The sequence below is a fragment of the Numenius arquata genome, chromosome 16 (genome assembly GCF_964106895.1).
Source record: "Numenius arquata chromosome 16, bNumArq3.hap1.1, whole genome shotgun sequence".
Lineage (NCBI taxonomy): Eukaryota > Metazoa > Chordata > Aves > Charadriiformes > Scolopacidae > Numenius > Numenius arquata.
Genome location: NC_133591.1, coordinates 3839151 through 3850104, shown reverse-complemented (window position 1 = coordinate 3850104; position 10954 = coordinate 3839151). Strand labels below are relative to the sequence as shown.

General features: G+C 47.3%; 2 protein-coding genes across 3 annotated transcripts in view; one reads left to right on the top strand and one right to left on the bottom strand.

The window, feature by feature from the left end:
- Positions 1 to 918: 918 nt before the first annotated feature.
- On the bottom strand, positions 919 to 5770 carry RPL6 (ribosomal protein L6). The gene is made up of 7 exons (XM_074159614.1): positions 5393 to 5770; positions 4429 to 4665; positions 4242 to 4340; positions 3628 to 3771; positions 2579 to 2627; positions 1977 to 2161; positions 919 to 1471 (listed from the first exon to the last, which is right to left on the bottom strand). Exons 2-7 carry the CDS (start codon positions 4663 to 4665, stop codon positions 1319 to 1321), a joined length of 867 nt encoding a protein of 288 aa, XP_074015715.1. The 5' UTR covers positions 5393 to 5770; the 3' UTR covers positions 919 to 1318.
- A 33-nt stretch (positions 5771 to 5803) lies between these two features.
- The window catches only part of PTPN11 (protein tyrosine phosphatase non-receptor type 11), a 28349-nt gene continuing 23198 nt past the window's right edge, over positions 5804 to 10954 (top strand). The window contains exons 1-2 of one of the 2 annotated variants that reach the window (XM_074159613.1): positions 5804 to 6010; positions 10506 to 10628. In XM_074159613.1, coding sequence (XP_074015714.1) covers positions 5997 to 6010; positions 10506 to 10628 — 137 coding nt within the window. In that variant the 5' untranslated portion in view covers positions 5804 to 5996. The remainder of the gene's footprint in view (positions 6011 to 10505; positions 10629 to 10954) is intronic. The other variant, XM_074159612.1, reaches the window with a different exon arrangement.

Here is a 10954-nt window from a genome sequence, read left to right as displayed (position 1 = left end):
GGCTATGATGTGCCATTTCTGCTTCCACCTCAGTGCAGGCTGTATTACTCCTTTTTCTATCCCCTTCTCATGAAGCTTGTATGAATTTGCTGAAATCTCTACTCCCCATCAGGTTTGACCCCATTGGCTACTTCCAGCTAAGAATTAATGGGAAGACAGATGGTGCAGTTATATAAGCCTCGTTTCCTGCCCAAGTCTGGCTAAGAAAGAGCTCGAGTGTGCCAGATTTCTTAACACATACATCCTCGGCTTCTGTAAGAGCAGAGCTATTGCTTCCCAGGCATCCTCTTCCAGATATCTGGTAACTGACCTCGACAGAGAAAAGAAAACACACAGGACTAACTTTTTCTACTCGCTTTCTGCCAGCTTCTGATAGGAAAAAATGTCAAGACTCCGGAAGTCTCCCAAGATAGAAAAATACTTGCCTTTCACAGAAACAACTTCTGCTTTTTACCTCATTTCTGGGCCTACAGAATTTTCTAAGAATCATGCTTTTGCTTTTTGATCCAAGCAGGTATTGTTCCTGACTAAAAGCATGACATCCCACATGGAAAAACAGAGAACAGGAAAAAAAATAGAGGATTTGGGAAGGGACATAAATTTCAAATTTTGTTACGGTTCCAGAGATTAGAAGTAACTCTGGAAACCTCTAAACTCTGGAGTATTCCCAGTGATTCCACTTCAAAACGCAAGGCATCGCTCCTGAAACGCCTCTAAAAAGTTGCTATATTTGCTGAGGTTTATGTGGCGATTGATAGATCAAAGCTGTTCATCAGAAAAACCATCTCAACAAAGCTGTACCCAAGCTTTAAAATGCTAATGAGTTACCTGGCGGTGGTTTGCTGCCAAGACCTGGTTCTTTATAACAGATACCCAAGACGTTGGTTTCAGCACAGCACAGAGAAATACATCAGCACAGACACTGGGCTGGATTTTATTCTGCAATGTGTCCTGATGGGGACTCAATCCAGTATTTGTGTCTGCTATTCCCAAAAGATAATACGTTGTTTTGCTTTTTCCCCCCTCCTCCAACTCATTCATAGTTAAGAAAGCTGAATTCCTGTTTATACAAAATAGTTTAAAAAACCCAACCACCAGGAACCCAAAACAAAAACCCCTACACCCCAAACCTTACACACTCAGAACTCTAGCCATCTACATACAGCCCTTCAGGATTTCACATCACAAGCAGTTTTCCTATGAGTTAAATGACGTGCATTGCAAGATTCGTGCTATGTGTTCTGTTATGGATTGCAATGAAGACACCAGAAATCCTTGCTTTTTTCCTTTCAAATTTAATGTGGTGCTTTCAGAACAGTTAGAACACCAATTTGTGAGGATAGACTCCATTTGAGAGACAGAACGTAGAACGCAGGTACCCACGGAGCTGAGGCACCTTCTTGATTTGTGCGAGGATCTGTGAATCCACTGCCTTCTGGTCCGTCTTGCGTTGCTGCGTTATCTCGTATTTCTAGAAAGCATAAGAGAATAATGTTAAAATCCTGCAGAGCGACTTCATACTCTTCTATGGAGATCAGAAAATTCAGGGCAAACGCTGAGTTCTGGCATTTTCAGGAAATCTTTTCTCCATTTGTTCTAAATATGGGAAAGGTGGTAGGAGACCGGAGGTGGCAGAGAGAACTGAAAGCCACTGCCTGGCTTACGTTGCAGGTAGGAGAGCCAGCAGCACGCTGTTGGCAGCGTCAAAACAGTGAAAGTGTTTCTTGGTCAAAAAAGACATTTAACTGGAATAATCACTGCTGCTGTTCTGCTAAGGTAGAAGCAGGAAAGAATCCCCAAATTAAAACGGGTTTTATCTCAATGCTGCTGTATTAATTCATTTTAATGGCATTACCTCATTTTAATGAGGACCACTTAAAATTCAATTGTCCATTTCTTTCATGGTATTTCCCCCTTTCCAGCCTGGCTTTAAGTAACAATGACATTCAGAAAGAGTGGGCACTCATGTTCCTTACTTCTTTTTCAGTGTCAAAGATCTCGCCTTCCTGGTGCTTGGGCCTACGCAGCCTCTTCTTCTTAAAGTATGCATCAGTGAGATGCTTGGGGATTTTCACTCCAGAGATATCAACCTTTGTAGATGTAGCGATAACAAATTTCTGATGGGCCCTACGCAGAGGGACACGATTGATAACCAAAGGTCCTAAAGACAGAAGAGAGAACAAGGTTAGCTTTCCTGACAACAACCACTGCTTTTAAGCTGAATTTTTATAGTGTACGAGATGATCAGTTTCTTCAGAGATGCCTACAGCTGAAATCTGAAGAGTCAACAAACCCCTTCCCCACAGCATCTAGAAAAGCCCCCAAAATGCTTCCTGCTCTCTTCCAGGTATTGAAGCTTAATTACCTCCCCTCCACCTGCCTGGAAAGCCACAAAGCACAATTCCACTTACATGAACACATGATGCACCAAACCATCCGCATGCAGATCTGTAGTACTACTGACCCCACAGACGAATGTGAACTTAAAAAAACCCAAACCAACCCACACCCAAACCCATGAAACCCTCCAAACCAACCAAAAAAAAAAAATCATCACATTCCTGTAGAAATTTGTTACCTGTCACAAGCAGGAGGCCAGTACCAAGCTGCTTCAAGAAGACGACGCGCTGGAAAGAGATGAGATGTGAAATTAGTTCTCGGGTCCCGGCATCCTGAAATACTGCAACCAAACTGGGACTGTGCCCACACTCGGCCTGTGTGACTGGGACAAGCATCGATAAAGGATCCTGGCATGGACGCAACTGCGCGACTCGAGAAGCAGCCCCCACACAAGCCAAAGCCACCGAGACTGCTCAGATACAGCTTTGCCAGTTACGACAACTCTGACAGATCACCACTCTCCACGTGCTTCATCGCTCGAGGCTGAGAAAAACCAATCAGTACGTTTTTTTTAATCTTTGCCTATTGTACAGGATGGTGAGACAAACCATCTCACCACCCAAATTCTGTACAAGTCAAAGGCCGGAACTAGATAAACCCCAGAAGGGTACTGCGACATATCACGTGGTCAGAGCCATCCCCCAGTTGCATTTTTTTTTCCTTCTGGTCAAGACTTCCTCCTCTGAACCGCAGTCTTTTGAGTAATGTGACATCGAAGTCAAGGAATTCAAGAAAATAAAGGATGTCAGTAAACATCATTAAGATGAAGAACACAGCTTAAGGTAACAATCAAGCGTTACCTTGGTAGTTAGATTAAGAATGATAACGTAATTCTTCCTTTGCAATAGGTAGTCTAAGACAAAATTTTGGCCTCATCGCACAAGTAATATCAACAGGGTCTGCCGTTCTGCAGCGCAACGTCGGCTTGACACAAATCGACACTCTTCTGCACTGTAAGAAGACTTCCTTAATTTTGTCTAAGAAACTGGACTAGCCTGTTTTACTTCCAGCTCTGTGTAGAAGACCAGGAGTTTAAAGACTGTTTCCCCTAAAGGGAGGATGAGAGAAAGCACCTGGACAGAATTCATAGATTCGCATCTCGTGGCTGAGCAGTGTCCCATGACATCAGCTGGTAAATTCAAGATACCTCTGCTCAGTCAAAACGCTTTCAGGGCAGAAATGCTGCAAAGCTGCTGTGAGAGTCGAGAGGAAGAAGTCCCCCATTACCTTGCCCCTGTGGCGACCAGTCAGAAGGATGAGAACAGTTCCTGGAGTGATAGAGGCCCGCAGCCGCCTCTTGTGCTGGCAAAAGGGCTTCTTGCCGTGACTCAAAAGCTTGCGAGGAACATCTTCAGTGGGATAGTATCTGGGCTAGAAAAAGAGAAGCAAAACACTGTGTTGCCCGAGACAGAAAGCTGTCACTACAGTTCAGACTCCTCCTTTCATAAGGGAGTACCTGCAGAATTCAGGATTCTTCAAAACGCAGGAACTAAGGCTACCGAGTGGCCAAGCCTACGCTGTAGACCCTTACTCCTGACGTTAAAAACACCCCTCTCTCCACCTGAGGAGATCAGGCATCACTGCCCAACAGTCTCCAGGCCAAGACTTGGATGTCCTGGGGCACGGAGCTAAGCTCCCTCCAGATCAGGGCAGTTTGGGGTGTCACTAAACAGAAACGGGAGTTCAGCCATTTGTGACGGGCTGCGTTGGCACCAGGGAGGTTACAGGTACTGGGATGCATTTATTGGGTTTTCTCCTTTGTATACAGAGACTAAGCCAGAGGTGTGGAAAAGTAATTGGGAGCTTCCGGAAGAATGGAGCATCTGACTTCTCTTTCTTACCATTTTGCGGATTTTAACAACGCGGCTGCCTCCATTCTTGTCTCCACCAACTGGCTTGATGATGGTCGCGCGTGGCTTTTCCTTCTTCTTCTTTTCTATCTGTAGGCAAAGGGAAAATGTAGAAAACATTAAACCAGAGCCACCGTGAAAAACAGGATTATTTGAACAGAGTATTTATTTGTCCTACCTTTGTTTCCGGAGCAGTGTACTTGCGCTTGTACAGTGCTTTTCTGGCGTACATGACTGACCGGGAATATCTCCCGATTCCTCGGGCCAGGACGGGGTTACGGCTGGCATGATGCCTCTTAGCCTTCTTTTTCTTCTCACCTACTTGCCCCTGGCTTGGCTTCTGCTCAGCCGGCTTCTTCTCAGCTGGCTTTTTCTTGGCTGGCTTTTTCTCACCGGCCGCCTTCTCGCCCGCCATCTGTGGATTCAAATAAAATAAGAATTATGACTTATTACAGGGTGTGCAGAGGAGCGTTTAAGTTGCAGAAACAAAACAGTAAAAGAATCGGAACTCGATCCTTTTACGCCATCCCAACCGTTGTCAGCCACCTCTTGCAGCCGTGGCTGACCAAGATGCTGCAGAGCCAAACGCCATCCTGCGCGCTGCCCGCCCGTCCCACGCGCAAACCACTCCTCCGCACCGGTCAGAACAGCTACAACTTACTGGAACCACCCGAGCCCTCCTCAGGGGGACGCCCCGCAAAACGCAAACGCACGCCGAGGCCGCCGTCGCCGCCGCCTCAGCGGTGGCCGCAGTCCCCGCCCGGGGCTCGGGACTCCTCCCCGGCCCCACCGGAGCTGCTGGACCCCGCCACTCCGCGGGGGGTACACCAGCCCGCCCGGGCTACCGCTCAGCCCTCCACAGAGGCCTCCAGCTCCGGCTCCCGCCGAGTTCGGCTCCCCCTTCTTAGCTAGGCCCCAGCGGGCCCCGGCCCGGCCTCCGTAGCCCGCCACGGCCTGGCCTGTCCAGAGACGGCTTCACCTCCCGCTCCACCCCTACCCCATATTGGCCCCCGGGCTCCATCGCCGTCTCCCCAGGGCGCCGGGCCGCGCCCGTGAGCCCAGCACAGCCACTGAGGGGCAGATGGCGGCGGATACCGCCCGCCAGGTCCCGGCCCCGTCCGCCACCGTTCCGCCATTCTTACCTTCCGGGGAAGGAAAGGGACCTACATCCGGGTACGAGCGGCCTAAAGAGAGCGCGGCGTCTGACGTCACCGCGCCGGCCGCGAAGCACGCCGGGACTTGCAGTCCGTGTTCGTCCGGCGCGGCCCTGGGCAGTCCCGGGTCACCTGGGGCGGGGGACGGAGCACCGGACACCCGCGATCCGCCCCGGAGGGGACTCCGGGCGCGGGGGTCGCGGTCCGAGATTGGGGTACGGCCGAGGTAAGGCTCCGCGCCCACACCCACCCCGACCGGCTTGGTAGGACGAGGCTCCGCTACTCCCGTGGCCGGTACCACCGGGACCCCCTCGAGTGGACCGAGCCCCCGGGGGCTCCCACCACCCCCGCGCTCCCTTTTGAGGCGGGGGCGGGGCGGTGTCGCCGACCGATGACGTAAGAGGCGGGTGACGCAGGGCGGGCCGCGCCGCGCTCCGTGCGCCTCCGGGGCCTGAGGCGGCCGTTGTTCACGCTCCCCTCAGGGCGCCCGTAGGCCGCGGCCCGCGCCGGGGGGGGCTCCCCCTCCATGTGAGAAGCGGCCGTCGAGGGGGGCGGCCGGGCGCACCGCGACCCGCCGGCGCCGCGGGAGAAAATGACATCGCGGAGGTGAGGCGGGAGCGAGCGGCGCCGAGCCCGGCGGGGGAGGGAAGGGGACGGGCGGGCAGGGGGCCGCCTGCCCCCGGGGCGCGCAGGGCCCGGGCTCCTCAGCGCCGGCTCCTGGGGGGCTGCTGGGCCGCGCCGCCGCCCCGTGGCTGGCCTGGCCGTGCAGGCCCTCACGCGCCCCATGGCTGCTCCCGGCCCCTCTCCCCGCCCGTTCCTGGGGCGGGATGTCCCCGCTCCCGCCGTCATGGGGCTGCGGCTCGAGTCGGGGCCTGGCTCTCTCCTCTTCTCGCTTTCCCCGGCGGGGCCCGGCACGGCGGGGGAACGCTCTCCCTGGCGTGTGTGGGGCGAGGGGGCCGGCTGGCTTCGGGGTCCGCCGACCCCCGTGCAGAGGCCTGAGCTGCCAGAGGAACATTGGCTTCGTGGTGGGGTGTTCAAGGGGGTTTCCCCGCGCCGGAGGGTTGGTTTGAACCGGAGCTGAGAGATGGGTTTTGTCGGTATGGCAGCCCATTCGGTTCTTGGGCCAGAATCCGAGGCCGGGGAGGGCCGTGTTGCCATCGGGAGTCCAGCTCTAATGACGTGACTGAAACTAAAACGTGAGCCAGCTCTAAAAGGAGCGTTAGTAAGCTGGCCTGAGGTGGGCTCTCACTTTATTAGCAGCGTTCGGTCTTAATTTCAAGACCTTATGGCATTGTAAAATCAGGATGATAAAGAGTTGAATCTGTTGCTTTGTTGTAATTTCTCACTGTTCTTAATGCGTTTTGATGTTTGGCTAGTGTTAACAGTCCTTTTTTTGACTATAAGGTAAATGTTAGACTTAAAAGGAGTTACTGTCATAAAAAGGAAAAAGATGTTTCTATTCATATCTAACATACCTTTTTTGAAATTTGATACATCTCTTTAAGTAATATCTATTAAAGTATAACTTCTTCAACGTTGGGTTGTCCTCTTTCTTCAGCTGCTTAAGATGGTGAAGCCAGATGGGCTGGTTTTCAGTCCGTTTGTGGTTGAATTTGGATTCGGGGTCTTCTGAAGTGTGTGGAGGATCTCTGGCATATGTCGGGTTTTCTGAATGTCCCTACTCACGCATCAGAACAAGTGCACAATTTACCTTTTCCAAACGCTTGCAGAATTCCTCGTTGACAGGAGTAATCCTCTTATTCTGCTCAGAAGTTTAAATTGTAACTTGTGAGGGAGACTGAAAAAAGATGAGAAATACGAACTGATGAGCCTATAAATAGAGGTAATTAAACTACCAGTCACCACCTCCCTGACTGCTCTGGTTGTGACAGCCGAGACTCAGAACTGATTGAATCTCTCCTGCTCTTGAAAAGGTGATTAGAAAAGCCCAGTCATGGCATGGAAAAATGTATTGATTTTTTTTCTTTCCTTTCTTCAATTTGGTAAGAGAGGAACATGCTGGCAATGTTCCAGACACAGACCCTGCTGATCTTTTCTGGACTATGCTACCAAAAAAAAACAACCAAAAAAAACCCCAACCAAACCAGAGATAATTGTAGCAAGGCCGTATTTTCTACTATGTATTAGTTTTCAACAAAAGGTTCCTCCTTAGCTGATATTCCCTTAGTTTTTTAATTGAGACCCCTGCTATTTCACTGGTTACTTTTCTGCCAACGTTTTCATCTTAAACTCATAAGGGACTTGGGATGGTACACTACTGAACCCCCCAAATCTGAATTGCTGTAAGGAGTATTCCACGCATAGTGAGGACAGCTAGTTTAATTAGAGTGTGGGTTTATGTGTGCGTGTGTTACTTTCTTGACTGTATTTATTGGCTGTGATGTCCTTTGCTTGGGATAGCCTCTGCACCTGCTCGTAATAGAGGTTGAAGAAGGAAAGTAGAAAAAAAAGTCTAAAATGCATTCCATCCCTATAAAAGGAAGCGTAAGAGAAAGTCCTCTATAGGGTTTATGTTACTGGTCTGCGGTCCCCTTTGCTCTCTCCTCCGGTTTTGGAAGGGATGCAGCCACCGAGGTTCAAAAGCGCACATGTGATGGCAGTACTTCAAATGATGCGATCCTGATCACCGGTCCGGAACCATTTAACAGAGATCACTAACACCCCCATTTTTCTATTTGGGGTGGCTGACAAATGCATCTTCCTACTCAAAGCCAAAAATATAGAGATGAGAGAGCGGGAGTACAAGTTACCATTAGAAAAAAAGTTACATAAAGTGCAATAAACTCCCATCGGTTTCCCAGATGCAGCTTTTCTTTTGCTACACTTACTTACTTTTTGCCATCTTCAGTAGGAGTGCGTGCATATGTGGAGGTGAAATCTTTATTTCTAGACCATCTACCGTCTTTTTAACCTCTCTTTTAAGCACAAAGTATTTGTAGTCCCTTCTGTTCATTAAATTACGATGTTTCTGTAATTTTACATCTTTTTAACAACCATTGTACAGTTACTTCCAGATGCATTAGGGTTTAGAGTAAGATACAGAAGATATTATATTAATTAAAGTTTATGGAATGTCACCGTGTAATAAATCTGCAGGGCTGATTCCAGTAATTTCTGCCTTGTGTGTTTATACATTTTTTGGATATAGACTCAAAAACTTGCAAAGATGTCTCTTGAATCCAGTGCGTATTTAAAAAGCTTATAAACTGTTCAAGATGTTGCTGCACTTTTTTTCTGTTTTCTCCTAATAGAAGTAAAATTGTGGAGGTGGAAGTGTGGTAAATATCTTACCAGCTTCTGCGGCCTGACCTGGCATATTCTGAAATATTTAATGTTCCGTTCACCCCAGGTACCGATGCTTGTGCAGTTTGTTTTGTGAGGCTCATCAAAACAGAACTTTTAATGACCTTTGAGTAGTCATTAGATAAATGTAGCATTATTTATTAATTCATTCCCATTTGCTGTAAGAAATTGGAAGTATTTTTTAATGTATTTTTTTCATGACCCGTGCTGCATAACTTTAATTTACTTCTGAAATGGATTTGTTAAATACGTAATCCTAACTTCCATTTGAATGACTTGCTAGAGGTTTGGATATTCTAGAATCTCTGAAACTCCAGAATGATTCCATGAGAATCTGTGCCTGAAGCAAATGGGCCGGATATGGCCTTGGTAGGAATATTGTGAACTTTTCAGTATAGAAGGAATTGCTGAAACAATTGAAATAATAACCCTAAATGTAGACATGCACTCGCATATTTTTGCTGTTTTAGCAATTTAGCTGGAAATGCTGACTCTATGATCAGAAGTGCTATTCAATTTTTTTTTTTATTTTTTTTTTTGACATAGCACTCATCTGTAATGAGATTGGTTGCAGAGTCTTTTGCCTTAATGTTTTGCTTTACTCTGGAAAAACTAAGAACCTCATGTACAAGCAAGAGTAGCCTGTGTTCTTTCTGCAGATATGGATGTGCATTTTCACTTGTGCCCTCTGTAGTGTCTGATTTATGGGAATTCTGGAAAATAAAGGAGATCATTTAATTGCCAAATACAAGTCTGACAAAGCCGCTAAAACAGTTCTTAGTTGCTGTGTCCCCATCTCTGTCCCTGGGCTGTGTGGTGCTTTGTGTTTGGTGTTAAGTTTGCCTTCTAAAATTGTGCCTCGTTAAAAACTCCTTTTATGCAGAACTCACAGATGCAGTTTAGTGCTGCAAGAGCGCAATAAAAACCCTCAATGATAGATAAGAGAAAACGCAGATGTGTTAACTGAACGGCTAAGAATAAGTCTCTCAAAAGTTAATGCCATAGGTGGGGACACCGAGCTTCTTCGATATAGCCCCATATACAGCTATCCTTTGGCAGGGCACTATATTAGTCATTCCGAAGGCTGTTTGTGGGTGGTGAAGATCAATACGAGATTCCTCGGTGTTTGTATTTAAGCGGGATATATCCGGACTGGAGAAATCGCCGGGGTAGTTGGAGGACAGAGCGGTGCTCTCGTGTCTGGCAGCGGTCAGCACCTCCTTCTCTTGCGGAAGGTGGAAGAAGACCAGGCAACTGAACAGCTTGTCCACAAGTTCCTTCCTGACCCCTATCAGCTGGTGGTCAGCCTGTGCCTGAAAGCATGAGGTTTCATTATATTTTTAACCTTTAAAATGTTGTCAAGTGTCACTCTGGATGTTTTGGATGTTTTTTTTATTTTTAATTTTTTTTTTCCTGATTGTCTTCTGGTTTCTTTGTGTGTCGTGTCTTCCTGGAGTAAGGAAAATGACTTGTGGTCTCTGTTCATGTTGTATGTCTTTGATATCATTTTAATCCAAGCGGTCGGTACGTTTGGGTATAGCTCTTTCACTTGCAAAGCATCTCTTACCAACACATAAAATTGCAATGCAATATGAAACAAAAAAATTTATACTTTCTGCTAAGATAGAGATTCTTATTCATTTAGGAACAAAATTCGGTACCTCCTGGTTTTGAAGCTGTTGGATTGTTTTGTTTAGTCTTGTCATGTAAATTAACTCTGAAAACCAAAAGATCTTCTAGTTAGTTATTAACACTCTTTATTTTTAACCTTTTATAGATGGTTTCATCCAAATATTACTGGGGTGGAGGCAGAAAACCTACTGTTAACAAGAGGAGTGGATGGCAGTTTTTTGGCACGGCCCAGCAAAAGTAACCCAGGAGACTTCACGCTTTCTGTTAGGTAAGTTTAAATGTTTTTTGTCTTTCTCCCCAAACTGGTCTTCATCTGATGCTGTTGTGTGGGGAAAGAGTTGTAAATGAACTGCTTGTAAGAGATGGAAGAAGGCACGGATCACTTTTTAGTCTGTTGTTCGCTTTTTCCTATTCTTTTTCTCCTGTTTTCCCTTATGAGCTTCTGAAATACTTTTACCCAACTTGGGGAAACTATAGGTTGGAGAGTAGTGAATTCTGATTCTGCAGAGACAGAAAAGCCAAGAGGAAGCAGAAGTTTCATTATAGCATTACTTTGTGCCCTTTAAAAATCTATTTGATAACCATGTGAAAGCA

Coding starts and splice junctions, on each gene's coding strand:
- RPL6 (XM_074159614.1), bottom strand. CDS start 4,665: ATGGCGGGCGAGAAGGCGGCCGGTGAGAAAAAGCCAGCCAAGAAAAAG. Junction 2,628..3,627: donor CTGGTCGCCACAGGGGCAAG/GTAATGGGGGAC, acceptor ATCTCTTTCCAG/CGCGTCGTCTTCTTGAAGCA. Junction 2,162..2,578: donor TGGCCTCCTGCTTGTGACAG/GTAACAAATTTC, acceptor TTCTGTCTTTAG/GACCTTTGGTTATCAATCGT.